At 45.3% G+C, this 13595-nt stretch overlaps 1 protein-coding gene across 1 annotated transcript; it reads right to left on the minus strand.

The window, feature by feature from the left end:
* Positions 1 to 253: 253 nt before the first annotated feature.
* LOC147017308 (tyrosine-protein kinase Src42A-like) lies at positions 254 to 13337 on the minus strand. Its single transcript, XM_085846803.1, has 8 exons — positions 12769 to 13337; positions 10622 to 10743; positions 7802 to 7965; positions 7208 to 7376; positions 5050 to 5208; positions 3326 to 3507; positions 2942 to 3098; positions 254 to 1657 (listed from the first exon to the last, which is right to left on the minus strand). Exons 1-8 carry the CDS (start codon positions 13230 to 13232, stop codon positions 1446 to 1448), a joined length of 1629 nt encoding a protein of 542 aa, XP_085702929.1. The 5' UTR covers positions 13233 to 13337; the 3' UTR covers positions 254 to 1445.
* Between the last annotated feature and the right edge of the window lie 258 nt (positions 13338 to 13595).

Consider the following 13595-nt stretch of genomic DNA (forward strand, 5'->3'; position numbering starts at 1 on the left):
ATGGGGCGACACAACCAGTAACCAGAAATGGAATAGAAGAAAATGAGACAGGGCGTGGGAGGAAACAGAAACCAGTAATCAAGAGGGTTGGGTTAAGATGGTTAATGGGGATAAAAAAAAAAAAATCACTTGTAGGAATGGGAGATGTGATGGTGGTGCAGCACCTGCTTGAATTCCTGTAGGTTGGATTAAACAATCTCTGGAAGGTGGATCCACATGGCAAAAATAAGAACAAAAGATAAGAGGGGGGGAGTAGGCCTGGATTTTGGGAATCCCTTTATTTCTTGTAAAATAATATACAAACCCACCATTTGAACTTTAGTTATAAAAGTATGCTTTTCAAAGCATAATAAATATACAATCAGAGCTGGCAGGATAACCTTGAGGTATGCACAATTCCCCTCTGAGCTGTCTTGCCGAGGTTTGAATCTGTCCCAGATACAAGTTGTCATCCTGGTGTTTTGCGAGCATGGCAAGGCATCAATGTGTGCCCGTCCCTCAGAAGGACGTTAAACTGGGCGCCCCGTCTGCCGGCATGAGTCGGTGGACATTACAGATCCCACGGTGTCCTTTGCGAAGAGTTGGCGAGTTGTCGCTGGCACCCTGAACAAATTACATAAGCCTGCCTGGACTGTAGGTAACAAGTGGTCTGGCCTTGGAGGTTCCTTGACACCAGGTTGCACTTCTTGCTCTTTGAATGTGGTGCTTGCTGTCTGGGTTGCAGCTTCTGCAGTTTAAACAAACTTGACCAGGTGGTTCACATGTAACATGTGAACAGATTATTTCGATACAAACGGCCATCAAAACTAGTATACAATTGCAAAAGGTGGACCTATTTCTTCTTTGTCAAACCAGTGTACATCAATGTGTTAAATGATTATTTTATAGAATCTGAAGCTGGACTTGAACTCCAAAACAAAAGGGAGCAATTAAGCAGACTGTGCAATCCAAAGAAATGATTTGGAGCCAATTGTGATGCAGATTATAAGCCATTCATCCTTGCTCTTTACAATGTTTCGACAGTAGAGACAAAGAAAGGAGAAATGGTGTGAGAAAGGGGGAGATGGGGAGGTGGGGAAGCCATAAAAGCAGGGATGAAGAACAGGAATTGTGCACATCAGAATGGGCACTTTCAATAACAGAAGCTTAAATTAACAACCAGTCAAACAAGCCTCATCCACATTCCAAAATGTTAATTACACACAAAGATACAAAAATAGAGAGAAGGAAGATGTGCGAAATGAAGACAGACAGGCAAACATAAACACAGAAACACAGACCCAGGACAGGTAGTGTGGAATGTGTGGAACGTGTGAAAGGTGCATAAATGCCAATGTTATTCTTGGGGGGGGGGGGGGCTTTGAGCAGCACCTTTAAGGCAACGTGACACGTTTTTACCGGGTCTTGACCCGCTCGTATAATCGGCCGGGCAATGTCTAGCAGAATCAATTCAGGACACTGGCCTCCGTATAGTTACTGCCCCCAATCATGTAGTAATCTTCGAGCTGCCATTGCAATGTCTCAAACGTGGGGCGTGCCATCTCATTTTGGTGCCAGCATTCCATCATCAGTTGGTAGAACTGTTGCGGGCAACCGAATGGACATGGCATACGGTATCCACGTTCAACTGCTACGAGCACTTCTGCATTAGACATCCCTGCATCAATAAACATGATTGGAAAAAGAAGAATGGAACATCTCGTTAAAAATAACAAATTAAACAAAAAGAAGAACAAATAAGAAAAAGAGCAATCAGAGATTGCAGACCCCTTGCCAGGACTTCTTGAGTGGTGTATTTTTTTTTTTTATCGGTTTTCGGGTAAATCCAATATGGCTGCCAAACCATGTGACCTATGACGTCATATGTGTGATCCTTTTGTTCCTCATGGATAGGCAGTCATATGTGTAAAATTGCCTCAATCTGTTCAGCCATTTCAGAGTTTTTTTTTGAAGGTTGAAACAAAGCAAAAAAAACAATATAGCTGCCACATCACGTGACTGATGTCATCAAAAAAATTTTGTGGACCATTTTATCCCGAGATGACCCTCAAAATGTTCAAACTGATCAGATGTCGTTTTCTACATATGCAATTATGATGTCATAACGAAAGGCACCTATGATGTCGTAAAAATATCACACTCATTCCCCACGAGTACTTGCTATGTGCCAAGTTTCAATTTTGTCATTGGTACGGTTTCAGAGATAGAGGTCCAAATTTTTTCCTTGTTTCCTACATAGCTGCCACACCACATGACCTATGACGTCATAATTACCATTAAAAACATTCTACATGAGGAGTCGCACCAATGGTGAAAAATTTTGTCTCAATCCCACAAGCGGTTGCAAGAGAAAAACACAAAACTTCTGTGTGGACAAAAACAAACAGACCCAAATGCAATCCTTCAGTGAGGGTAACTATGACGGATTAGGCCTCACCTCCTGCAATGTTTAAAGGGGGTTTTCAGTCGAAAAGGAGCCAACTGAATATTATGGATGCAAAAATTGAGAAACATGTGCCCCCACCTTCACCTTCAGTTCCACAAGTCACACTTCCCTCCGTTTTCTTCATTCACCTTTCCCATAAATCACCTTTCCTTTGAACTCCTATATGCTCGTTTCTCTCTCCAATCCATATCCCCTTCTCTTTGTTTTCTTTGTTGTGCTCCACCTCCCCCAAGCATTTCTCATAAATCAATGGCCCCAAAAACATATGATTCGGTTATACACTATCGGAAATAATATCGTGAACACGTTGTACCAAAACTGCATAACCTGAACTGCGACTAAACCTCGTGACATTGGTTGACACGTAAAAGTGTGACAACCATCACTTGGGCATCTACACCCAGCGATGACAGCCCTGATTAAACCTCTGAACAAAGCTAGCGACTAAAACGTTCAAGGTGTAATCTTCAATTGAGGTACGCAACAGCAACTTACCTGGGTAAGGTATCTTCGCATAAGTAACAATCTCGTACAGCAGAATCCCAAAGGACCAGACGTCAGACTTTGTGGTGAAGCGGTTGAAATTAGCCGCTTCGGGCGCAGTCCACTTGATGGGAAACTTTGATCCGATGCGAGCCTCGTACTCATCCTCCTACATTCACATCCATCGTATCACATTAGTTCTACATTCCTGTGTTACATTTCTCATTGCATCTGGAAAAAATATATATAAATCTGCTGGTGATAAAAAAAATGTCCATGAAAGATAATTGGACTACCACGTATGCATGGTACATGCATGAGGGAGAATTCCCATTCGGTCATCATTTGAAATGTCGTTGCTGGTGCGTGATAATTGATAAATTGCACATTATATACCTTTATAACCCTGGCGAGACCAAAGTCGGCGACTTTGCAGCAATAGTGTCGGTCAACCAGGATGTTACGGGCAGCGAGGTCCCGGTGAATGTAGTTCTGCAATTCAAGGTAAGCCATTCCGGCCGCCACTTGGGCTGCCATGTCAACAAGGACAGGGAAGGGTAGAGTCTTGCCTGTGGGAGCTGAGGGAGTGATGGAGAAGAAGTGGGACATTAGAATGGGAACAAATGGTCGACAACAACTTACAGATGTGTTGGAAGCAATGAATAGGGGGGGGGGGGGTAGACATTTATAATAGTTGCAGTTTGTTCAATTGATTTTATAAGTGCATTAAAGTGTCTTCAGTTCATGTCCTTCATGCTGGCCATTTCAGAACTTTATGGATCGGATTGAGGATTTTGCTTCAATCTCAATTTCCTAATGCACAGAAAGAACCAATGTCTGTTTGCTCAGCTGAAAAGGTGAGGAAGGAAGACCTCCTCGGCATACCTGTCCTTCCCTTCAACTAAGCAGTGGCAAACAGGAACAAAGGATGTGGGATTCAGGCAAAGTGGGGGGTGGGGAGGGGGGGAACCATGGAGATAAGCAGGTAGACATGCTCGGCCTTGGTGAAACCTTCTAAGCAGTGAAAAACACCCTGTTCACTCTATTTCCAACATAGTGCTCCAAGAACAAGGTGTGGGAGCGATCCAACGGGGCCAGGGATAAGGCCGGTCACTCAGCGTAAGTCCCAGACTGAACGAAAACCTTCTGGTACATCACCTGGTGGGAAATAATGAGCGGTTTTTCTGCCATTTTGATTCTACTGCAACCAGGTGAGCCAGATTGTCTACCAGAATTTTAATGAGCATCCATCGTTGTCATTTATCACAACAACAAACTTATCTTTTATAGGGTCAGGGTGTTTCTGCCTACCCCCCCCCCACCCCCGATCAATCGTGTATAACAAGTCATGCTCCTCGGTTTGCTCCTGGTTTTTGTTATCCTCACGAAAACCGAGCTTCTTTCGCCACAACAATAAAGAGAATGACGTAATGACTTCAGCAATGTCTGTATCAAGGCTAGGAAGGATTGGGAGAAGTTTCCTTTCGTGTCTTCGATGTCGTCATTTGTGTCACATCTTCAAACATCATTGCTCTGCAGAGAATGAATATATGAATCTCAGCTCAAGGGATTCACCTACTGTTCTGGGGTGAATTCAAAAGCAGAGTGCGCATTGGTCATGACATTTGTAATGCGTCAACAGCAGAATGAGCATATGTACGATGTGATCAGCTCACTATTTGGGAAGTGAATGCTTGGGTATTTCTGTGCATGGCTTCGAATAAAAGATTGTTGAACCATACATGTCAGTAGTTTGAGGAGGTTAAATTAGTTAATGCTAAATTGGTTATCCACCTGCAAGGTGTTACAACTGTTAGGCTCATTGTTGCATTACGGCACAGCAAAAAAGGTCATGTGGTCTGACAGGCGATAATACCGAATAACTGAGAAGATCAATTGTACGACAGGCTCTGTGTGACCCACCCCCCCCCCCACACCCTCAATTTGGGACAACAAACTTAAAGTCCAGCTTTGTTAGGATTTGGCCCCAAAATGACATGGAAATTGTAAAATTTAAGTTTTAAAAAACACTGACTGTTGTTTTCCTCTTTAGTGGCGGTAGTTTTAAACATTGATATTCATCACACACACAAACACTCATCACTCACTCACTCACTCACTCTGCAGGTACGACGACAAGCTGCCAAACTGCATGAGCTCGGTTATGATATAGATCGGTTCCTCGAGTGTGCACACGGCGTACAGCTGGATCAACTTGGGGTGACGCAGACGTTTCATGATCCCTGCCTCCTGTAGGAAGTCCTCTCGATTCATGGTACCTGCGAGCGAACACGGGTCCACAATTTGGTCATCGGACAAATTAACTCGAATGGAATCCTTGTTAAAAGGCATCCGCTTCGTTTGAGTTACTTAATGCATCCTCTGTAGAAGCTTCAACATATTCCTGTTTATTCCCCAACAATGCCAAGTTCAAAATGCAGGAATACAATGGCAGCCTTACCTAAACTCAAGTTTCCATTTGTCACTGAAACAAAGTGATCAATTTTGTTTTGTTTTATTGTGCACCAAGGAATTGATTAAGGAACATCTTTTGGTGGGTCATTGCGGTCAACGTTATCTCACGAGCATAATCTGATGGATTTACATACACTTACCGGTACATGGTACAATAAAGAACTAGACTTGGAGATTAAGGTCAGTGTCGACTTGCATCAGCAGACAGGTACAAGGATGGATAAAATCAAGAGGATATTGATCAAGGTATGCTAACTGCCATGGGAATCGAGGAGAACCTGATGTTTGGGGGCATTAACCCTTCGGCATGGTACCCTGGGATACCAAGAAATTTTGAGATTAACTTTTAATCTGTGTAATCGTGATTTTACATGAATAGATACAAATAAATTAAAGTGGAACTGTTTTAATGGATTATCTCAGGAGATAAAAGTACTGCAGAGTACCACATAATGCACTGATACACCTGTTCATAAATCATGCTGAAATAATCTTGAGAACCCAAAGGTTAATTATGAACTTCAAATGACGAAACAGCATTGTGCTTTTCACAGTCCATTAAATGAAGGCCTTGAAGGCTTAATCAGGCCGTCAGAGTTACTACACTTTCGGTTTCAAACATCTTCCTTTCATTACAAGGCGTAAGTTCTTCCAGCTATGTGCAGGCCGACAAAGAGGATCATGTGCCTCACTATAACCCCCAATATTGGATAGGTCAGACTGTGGTGTTGGAGGTATGCGAATATCACATTCTTGACCTTTCAGACTACCTTGTGTGGAGGGGAAGCAGCTTCCACAACCATGTGTTTCTGCCTGGTGGGCCATCATGAAGTCTGGATCAGATGCTTCATCACCATGTTACACTGTTCACCCCTTCCCCCCCCACCCCGCCTGGAGGAGTTGGTCACACCTCTCCGAGGTCTTTAATAAATATAAACCTCTTTAGTGCTATGGGATCAGGACTAATGTGCCACGCATGTCTGTGGACCAACGGGATGTGTCTGCCACGCACAATGTCTGTAGACTGATGAATATCAGCGATTCAAATAAGCAGATCTGGAGAGGCAGTGGAGACAAAGGAGTTTATATAACAAAGTGGGGGAGGGATAGTGGTGGAGTACAGGGAGTAGGGCACCTGTTCCATGTTCATGACAACAGCTAAGCAGATGAAAACACATTTTCACAGATCATGTTCCTCTGGTCAATCTGGTATAAAACGTCAAGAATGCAATATTCGGTAAAGTTGAGAGGATGATGTGTGGTCGTGGCATTTTATTGGTCAGGATCACTAAGTGACAATGACTAGTGTGGCACATGGTTGCTGGTCCCTCCACAGTGAAGGACTTTAAATGAGTCTTCCTTTCATGTTTTTTTTTTCTCAGCACACGTCCTTTTGTGCATACACCATGTAAGGAAATGTTTCCAGCCAAAAGGCAATGCAATGGATATTTGACACACAATTTTGGGACAATTAACATATCGTATGGACAAAATGGCTCAATTATTGACCCCCCTTTGCCCTCTCAATTTTACACGTAAAATATGGGGATGACGTCGAACCTCTGTACCCATACGCCCCACTGCTCATTATGGTCTGTCTTTCTTGAAAATGCAGATCATAAGATCTTTGCTGGGGAAAAATAAATAAATAAATAAATAAATAAATAAATAAATAAATAAATAAATAACCTGTCGATCCATCCAGCGATGGAGGAGATATAACCTGCCTCATGGTAAAAGTAACACAACAGACCAACAAGTAACAAAATTTAGCAAGTGTAAAAGGCAGGAAAACAGCTCCACCTGGTTTCAAAGTTTTGACCGCTACAGGAGTTGTGCTGTTCCACAGGCCTTGCCAGACTTCACCAAACTGTCCGGCACCCAGCCGTCGGACCAACTTTACGGATATGCGTGGAATCTCCCACTTGTCTGCGGTCTCTGCAGACAGGCCAGCTGTCTGTGGCATGTCCTTCTGTAGCACAGGTAAGAAACAAAGGCACAATGCAATGAGCCTCCTTGGTTACGTTATCTGCTGTTATCGATTTTGTCCTTTGGAGACCACCTTTAACATCAATCGGGACTTGGTTTAGGCAACACTCACTTTCCCTTAACCATTGGCAGTAGTTATCAACTCAAGTCCAACACGTACAATATCAGTCTCAAGACAATATCAGGTCTTCATTTAAATCGGATCCTGAAAAGATGGTGATAACTGGGCCGGTGTACCAACACCCCCAAAAGTCTGCAAACTTGAGTTTTTGTACATGTGGGGTCTAATATGTCTTTATGGTGAGATCAATTAAGAATGTTGAAATCTCGCCTCGACATTATCAGAATGGAAGTTTGGAGTCAAATCTTTACAGGATTCTAGAGAGTGTGTGGACTGGGATAACGCACCTTCACAGCAACTGCACCCAATTGTACGCAGAGACCATTGGCGGCCTTGCTGTAGAACGCCACGAGATCTTGGATCGTGGAGAACGTGGAGCGTCGTGTGATGAAGTAGCCATCGCCTTCCGTATATCGAATGCGGTAATGTTTGACAAGGTCTACATCGCGCACTGCACAAAACAACACAGCATTAAAGTACCACGATGACAACGTATAACTTTACACTTGGGACGACGACAGAGTGTGGGACACAGGACATGCATGGGACAAGATGTGGGATGTGCACCGTATGAAAGTCTGAAATGCAGGGCCCATAAACGGCTCTCTGGATCTCCAGCACAACTACATTGACTTACGTTTTTATACTTCGAGCTAATCAGTAACAGACTGTTTGTGACTTAAAAAGAAATATTTGATTGTTCAGACCTGCAATGCTCAGGTTTGTCACAGTAATTTATTGACTTTTGTCCTACAAAGGTAACAAAACGCACGTTCACCCCGCAGGCGACACCATGAATCATGTCGCCCTTTATTGGCAATCCCTCTCTTAGAAAACAAATTTATCGTCAACTGTTCTGAGGTTTATTTTTGTCTCCTTACTCTTTCTAGTTGATGACACTAACTCGGAAATTGCACAGGGTACCGGCACTCAATGTACTGCTCTTTTCAAAAGGCACAGCACCGAAGAAGCTCACAAGGGAATGCTGGCAGATATGGACCCTTTTACAAGACAGTGTACTCCATGGTGCAACACCATTCCTGAAAGGCACAAGGATGACACGAGTTCGCACTCTGTTCCTATTTCTGTCTACCAGGAATTCTACCGAGACTAGACAACTCGAAGAAAGGTACGTGGTACGAGACACTCCGTGGTGATGGATGAGACCTGTGTAATGATGGCAAGGATTGGTCTTCTTCTTTGTTCGAATGCAGCACATGGCTGCGGGTCGCATCATTTGGGTTAGGATTAGGGTTGTGTTAAATCTTCACCAGGTGGTTCACATGTAACACGATTTTACATTAGAGTTAGGGTTTGGGTTTTGCTGGGAGTTTTACTCCCATTTGCTGGGAGGTGCAACTGTGCCACTGATGCAGTGCCCCCTGTAGGTTAGAGCAGTAATTTGTAATTCGTTCATGATGCTGGCAGTAACTCACCTAATCTTCACAAAGGACTCCGTGAGATCTTTAATGTCCACCGACTAATGCAAGCAAATGGGACACCCAGTTTAACATCCATCCGAGGGAAGGAAGGCACACGCATTGATGCGAAACACCACGATGACAGTTGATGGCTGGGTCGAGATTAGGGATGGGTAAAGACCACATAGACAATAAAAATGTGACGCTCATGGCATCATTGAGTGTGCACCAGCTGCACAAAGGTACAGGTTGGCACGTGGACAATGTCTCGACCCCGTCCTATCGATGTCGTTATTATGCAATCGGCTGTTAGTGAGGCACTAAGGAATGTTGACGGTGATGCATAATAAAGTAAGGACAAGGCGAACTCAATGAGGAACTCTTATCAGAGAACAGGCAGCTAGGCTGATTGCTTTATCAGAAATAAAATAAATCTTACTTTGTCGTTGGGGGCAAATGCTCAGGGGGGAGGAGGGAGTGTCATCAGGAGGGAGGAGGGGGTGCTCAGAAGTGGTTAACCAAATTGAGGTGGTGGAGAGGGACATGAGAGGAGGATGCTGGGGATAGAGGGGTGTGGAAGAGAGAAAACTCATATGGCCGACCCCATGAAGGTAGAAATATGTGGGGTTGTAATTTCTGCGGACAAGGTTATGACATCTCGATTGGTTGGTCACTCCAGGCTGGACTTGTATTTAAACGACGTACTTGAGAAATGGCCTAAATGATAACACGGATATCCTCAGAATATTGACGACGAACAGCTAACCTGATCTTTCAAGGTCAGCCTCGATCTTTCATGAAATCTTTCGCTCAGTAAGATTACAGGGGAGTCTCCAAGATTTGATTCGACTGAACAGAAAGTTATGCTCGGGTAATCTTGGAAATGTTGATATTTTACTTTTGCTCGTCTTTCCAGATTTTTATCTCGCAGTAAAAATTTCCACGGACAAGTTCTGCCATAACCAAAAATAGACAAAACTCCCCCCCCCCTCACCCCCTGAATTATCACTCCTCTGGCATGAAAGGAAAACAAGAAAAATCAAGATCATCGTGTATAGTGAAGATTTTTTTTTCCCCCTCTGGAAAGCTTCCCTCTCGTTTTCCTTTTAGTGCCAAACATACCATCCCCGGGATGCAGAGCTGGGATAAGGAACAGGGCATGATGCAGGGTGGGTTGATAAAGATAGCTTTAGGAGGTACGCATCCTCGCCTCCGAGCCATCTAGTCTGGGTTAGAATTCCGAGCCAGCTATAAAATGTCATCCTGGTGTTTCGCAGGCAGGGCATCAGTGTGTGGGCCGTCCTCTGGATGGACGTTAAAACGGGCCTCACATCTACCAGGACGAGTTGGTGGAAGTTAAAGATCCTCCGGTGTCCTTCCCAAAGAGTAGGCGAGTAACCATCCTGAAGAAATTCCAAAAAGGGCACTGCATCAGCGGCACAGCTGCACCCCCAACCATGTGCTGAATATGAAAGAAGACAAGATTCTGGGTGAACAAAGCAGGCATGGGCACACACGGCTGGACGTGCGGAATAGAAATGTGCGATGCAAACATTCCGGTCCATCGCGGACTCTCGCGGTTTCAGGCCCGTACGATCAGGCGGACAGATGCACGGGCACAGCAACTGTGTGCACGAGTGACTGGGCAAAGTACAATTCGTGCAAAGTGCGTGACAGGGAGCATACCTGAAAGGGAGTAACCATGTCCTTCGCTCCCACTCTCACGCAACAAGAAGGACCCTTGCTCATTACATGGCAACAGCAGCTGCCGCTCAGCATCCGCACGCTTTATCTGCCCGAAAAACCACCTGTGGGGTTGTGGTGGAACAGTGCGTGAAACATTAGACCGGTGATCGGCAAACCCTCGGCTAGAATCTCGAGGCTGGTCCCTGTATCCAAAAGATCAGAGGCACGCCTGTCCAGCATCTGACCCCCATATGACCCCGGCCCTGAATACCCATCACCATTTCACAACCACAGTTTGCCTGAGAGCAGCCAGTTTTGTTGACGTGTGGCGAGGATTACTTGTTTTCCTAAGCAGATATTTCCACAAGTTAGCCAACCTTTTTGTTACAATTCCTTACAATCAGCAAGAGATATTATGGTATTCAGACAGACCTTTTTCAATGCCTCGAATAATATTAAAAAGTAGTGTTTTTCGGAGTAGAATGTGCAGTTTCAACTGTTGAAGATTACTGGGTTGGCCTGTTTAGCATTCCCACCTGAACCCACAGCCGACGTTGCTGGAATCCCAGGATAAAATCCCATACAATCTCAAAGTCCATGTCCTCCTCCTACACATGATTTGTGGATGAGCTCCACCAGGAGCCGAAAGCGGACGGTGAAGAGAAAGACGAGGCAATTCAGTTTTACCAAACTTATGTCACCCATCCTTGTTACTTCGTTAGAAATATGACGTCACCATTCTTGCTCTATGCACGCTGTGGGTCTGTGGTCCAGACCAGTGTGACCACTCCTTGGCTTTTTTCACAAGATCTTGGCTATTCGTTGTTCACCTTGGCGTCTTGGTTTTCTATTATCATCGCTTTTCCGAAACCTTGTGAATTCTTGGCTTTTTTCATTGGCTCACCTTGGCATTTATGAAAATGAGGAGTGGTCACACTGGTCCAGACCTTTACATCCGATTTAAGGTACAAACCTACTGAGTGCATCATCCATGACACCGATTCATACGGGCATTTTGAAGTCAACAGAACAGACGGAGTTTTGTTTTTTTTGTTTTTCATCAAAGTCTTACACGGACGAGCGACATTTTGACAGTATACACGAAGAGAGCGATAACGTGATGCCGTTCTGGTCATTCTTATCTGGGACCGGCAGGCGAACTGGTTCAGCATTTCCAACGTAGACATCCCAAGAATTCTTGGCATGTCGGGACACAAGTTCACACCTCACTCTCACGAGAAAACACCGCCTCATCTTTCACTCATATACACCGTCTGCCATGGATCCTTGGACAGTACATTTCCACTGCAAGATTCGTACAGCGGCCCAGCCAAGACTGGTCCTTCATTAGCCACAAAGACTGGTTCTTGAGGGAGAAAGACTGGTCATTAATTAGGCAAGGAGACTGGTTCTTGAGGGACAAAGACTGGTCATTAATTAGGCAAGGAGACTGGTTCTTGAGGGACAAAGACTGGTCATTAATTAGGCAAGGAGACTGGTTCTTGAGGGACAAATACTGGTCCTTAATTAGGCAAGGAGACTTTCTTGAGGGACAAAGACTGGTCATTAATTAGGCAAGGAGACTGGTTCTTGAAGGACAAAGACTGGTCATTAATTAGGCAAGGAGACTGGTTCTTGAGGGACAAAGACTGGTCATTAATTAGGCAAGGAGACTGGTTCTTGAGGGACAAAGACTGGTCATTAATTAGGCAAGGAGACTGGTTCTTGAAGGACAAAGACTGGTCATTAATTAGGCAAGGAGAGTGGTTCTTGAGGGGCAAAGACTGGTCCTTAATTAGGCAAAGAGAATGGTTCTTGATTAGCCATGCCGACTGGTCCTTAGCCACAAAGATGCATCGAACGTTGGACATGAAATGGATCAGATAACGACCCTCAACGTCAGGTCCATCGGCGTGAAAAGTAAAGTTTGTAAGTTTTGAGCATCACACGTGACAGGTTTGATGAAGATTTTTTTTGGTTCGTTTTTCCAAGGACCCTTTCCGTGTGGACCTGTGAAGGGCTAAAAACGTCACCGTAAGCCCCTTTCGTGTGTTCCTTTTTAATAATAATAATAATAATAATAAAACAATCGGTAATTTGTAGTTCATCGTCCGTCCCGTCCCGTTAACGAGCCCCGATCGACTCACGTCTCGGCCTCCATGCTCCCCGCGGGTGCCAGGAAATTCGAAGGCACGAAACCCTCCCTGGGAGTGCCGGGAGGTCCGAGGTTCACCAATCGTGCGAACCACCAGTCACCGCGACCCGCGTCCAGCACCTCGAGCTCATCGCCTCGCGAGAAGCTCAGGTCGCTGTGGGTCCGCGCCGAGTACTCGAACAGGGCCACGGCGCGGTGACTGGGATCCTTGCCCACCTGTGGGGCGAACATCACATCCGGGGTCACCGAGCCGGCAGGTTCGGACGGCTTGACGGTCTCGTCGCCCACGTCGGGCACGCGAGTGGCCGTGTGACCTTCCAGCGTCGTGTCGACGTCTCTTTGAGGCTTGACATCGTTGCTCTGTGGAGGAAGGTCGTGATGGTCTCGCCGCAGAGTGGAAGATAAGCATTTGGTGGAGCCGTTCCTGTGGCGCTCTTTGTGAAGATAGTTTCCCATGGTGTTTGGTCGCACCCGCCCGCCGACAGTCGTGGCAAGACGCGCCCGAGTCGTGACTCAAGGTATGCACGAGGCGAACATCCCCTCGTCTCCCCACCCACCCCTTTAAACCTCGTCTTCCTTCTTCTTCTTCCTTAATCTTCTTCTTCTTCTTCTTCACTCCTCCCACAATCATTTCGACTTCACCAACTTCTATCCCCACTCCTCCCTCCGTTTCGATTCCCTCTACATGCGCACCTGTCCAGGTGTGCGGCACCACGTTGACTGGGCGTGGCCAGTTTGCTGACGTCACGTCTGCGCAGTCAGGTTTTGCGAACTCCAACAGGAAGTGTTGTAGACTTTAATCTTTCTGTTTGGGATGTT

This window comes from Eptatretus burgeri, chromosome 11 (assembly GCF_056783735.1).
Source record: "Eptatretus burgeri isolate ZD-2024b chromosome 11, Ebu_testis_v1, whole genome shotgun sequence".
Classification (NCBI taxonomy): domain Eukaryota; kingdom Metazoa; phylum Chordata; class Myxini; order Myxiniformes; family Myxinidae; genus Eptatretus; species Eptatretus burgeri.